This window comes from Pundamilia nyererei, unplaced genomic scaffold (assembly GCF_000239375.1).
Source record: "Pundamilia nyererei isolate P.nyererei 1_Seehausen unplaced genomic scaffold, PunNye1.0 scaffold00011, whole genome shotgun sequence".
Lineage (NCBI taxonomy): Eukaryota > Metazoa > Chordata > Actinopteri > Cichliformes > Cichlidae > Pundamilia > Pundamilia nyererei.
The window spans coordinates 5,938,488-5,940,929 of NW_005187412.1; the positions used below are offsets into that span (position 1 = coordinate 5,938,488).

General features: G+C 37.1%; 1 protein-coding gene across 1 annotated transcript in view; it reads right to left on the reverse strand.

The window, feature by feature from the left end:
• Positions 1-1,692: 1,692 nt before the first annotated feature.
• calca (calcitonin/calcitonin-related polypeptide, alpha) overlaps positions 1,693-2,442 on the reverse strand; it is a 1,844-nt gene continuing 1,094 nt past the window's right edge. The window contains exon 4 of the mRNA XM_005724310.1: positions 1,693-1,870. Coding sequence (XP_005724367.1) covers positions 1,693-1,870 — 178 coding nt within the window. The remainder of the gene's footprint in view (positions 1,871-2,442) is intronic.

Consider the following 2,442-nt stretch of genomic DNA (forward strand, 5'->3'; position numbering starts at 1 on the left):
TGTAGATGGATACATCAGCACAAAATAGAAGCGCAGCTGAGCCACAGGCTGAGACAGAAAGAAATCCACTCTATTTTATCCTATTGAGTTACCTTTCTGTAACTGTAGTTATTTCTCTGGTTTTAAGCACAGATTAATCATCAATACTATGGAAATGTTTGTTAGCCTGAAAACAAGACATCAGTCAGTGTTTATGAAGCGTGTAAATGGATTGATGATGAAGTTGATGTCACCCAAGGAAAGAGGCACTTTGTCCTAAAAAAAAAAGAGAAGACAAAACAAAAAAGTTTATCTTTTCTGAACTTGCAGTGAATCACAACACGATGTATAAGATCCAGATTTTTGCGGTGAATTTAGGATTTTATATCAGACTTTAACAATAGAGTGCAAAATAAAATAAAATATGACTAGATTACAGAAGTAGATTACACCAAAAGTTAATCTTCTGGAGGAATTAATACATTAATGAGTTTTAATACGATTATTCTGACACACTAAATTTGTTTACTCCCTCTCTTAGTCTAAGGAGCTTGGAAAGAAAAGCGTCTGGACTTCTTTGAGTTGCTTGAAGACGTTTCACCTCTCATCCGAGAAGCTTCTTCAGTTCTAATTGAAGAAGCTTCTCAGATGAGAGGTGAAACGTCTTCAAGCAACTCAAAGAGGTCCAGACGCCTTTCTTTCCAAGCTCCTTAGACTACGATGACCTGGATGACTGAGAACCTTCACAGACATACTCCCTCTCTTATACTTTATTTTCAGCTCAATCTCCGATGAGTTCAGCCGTAAAAGAAGTACAGAGCATGGAGTCCATGTAAAGACGGACATAGCCTCTCACTGGTCAGTGAAGTCCCAAATTTCAGACGTGTATCTGCAAGTAAGACCTTAAACCAATCAGATGGTACATCGGGTGAACTGAATGTTTTTAACATAGACTTTATAATGCATACTGTATATCTTTTGTGGAGTCAAAAGAGTTGCACCCTGCTTGCAATTAGAAAGAATGCAGATTTTAAAGAACTTTTTATTGACTTCATTTTTCAGATCAGCAAGCTTCATCCATCTTTTACCTGCAGTCGATTGTATCCAGTGACTACATACCGTTTATCTGGCAATGTGCTCACACAGAGATGAACCGCTTCCGTCTGCCAAAAGCCTGGGCACCAACGTTGGTGGGAACAAAGTTGCTGTATCCAAGTCCCCCAGACCGACTCAAATAGTCTGCTAGGCGGTGGGTTACACAGGTGGCTGTGTTGCATGCCCGCTTTTGTGCTGTTGCATTGCTTGTAAGGAATAGAAACAAGACAGCAAATTATGGTATTCAAGATAAGACTGGAAACGTATGTGACAGACATTAAGCAAACAATACAGTCTGGAATTGTGAACACCAAATTAAAGGCACTGAAAAACTGCTTTGAAGTAAAATATGAATTTATTATAAGAGAAAAATGCCAGGAAAAAAATTTACATAAGAAATTTTTTTTGTAGAATTACTACAACTTTATAGGTGATGAAATCTTCAGTTTGCTGTCTAAAACTAGTGTAAGCACTGCCATTAAGCTCTTTAAGCTTTTTTTGTCCCTTTGTTTTAAGGTGGTCATACAATACATACAATCCTATACATGTATACGTATATATCTGCAAGAAAATTTTGACTCAGATAAATGTAACATAAATGGGCTAGCGCTGAGAGCTTCAATTGTAAGAGTTGCTGTAGTTTTCATATTTCTCAAATAGACTTCTCTTCTTGCCGGGTGTTTCTGCTCCCACGTCAGTGCGAGGATGGGTTTGTAGTTTGTGAATATCCTGGGAGAGTTTTCCCAGCACACAAGTGCTTAAGCCTGTGCAGCGCTTAGACATGGGTCTATCCAAGCTGTTAGAGATGGAGACAAACATGCAAAAACAGGCTTACAGTAACATGCAGATAATTATTACTATTTACATGCAGACATATGGTTTTTTTTTTCCTGAAATGTCATGCACCAGCAGAAAAGCTTCAATTAATATTTCAAAGGCATGCTAACGGTTTTGAATGCATATAATGATATCTTATTAACCAAAATAGCTTATGCATGTTTTCATGCTATTGGTATAATCTGCTCTAAGGCTGGCTATCATGCATGTTCCTGTATGTATGACATCATGCTTTTCCAGTGTTGCGCCTATTCCAGGCCTATTCCTGTTCCAGGCATGTCATTTAACATTCAAGAAATGAATGGATGAATGAATAATTGCTGTCCATGCATTAACGGATAATGAAAATGTTTACAGATCTCACTCTATACCTTATTAAGTAATAAACACGAAGTTGGAGCTGTTGGGCTTATCCAAAAGTGTAGTGTAACAATATGATAGATAGATAGATAGATAGATAGATAGATAGATAGATAGATAGATAGATAGATAGATAGATAGATAGATAGATAGATAGATAGATAGATAGAT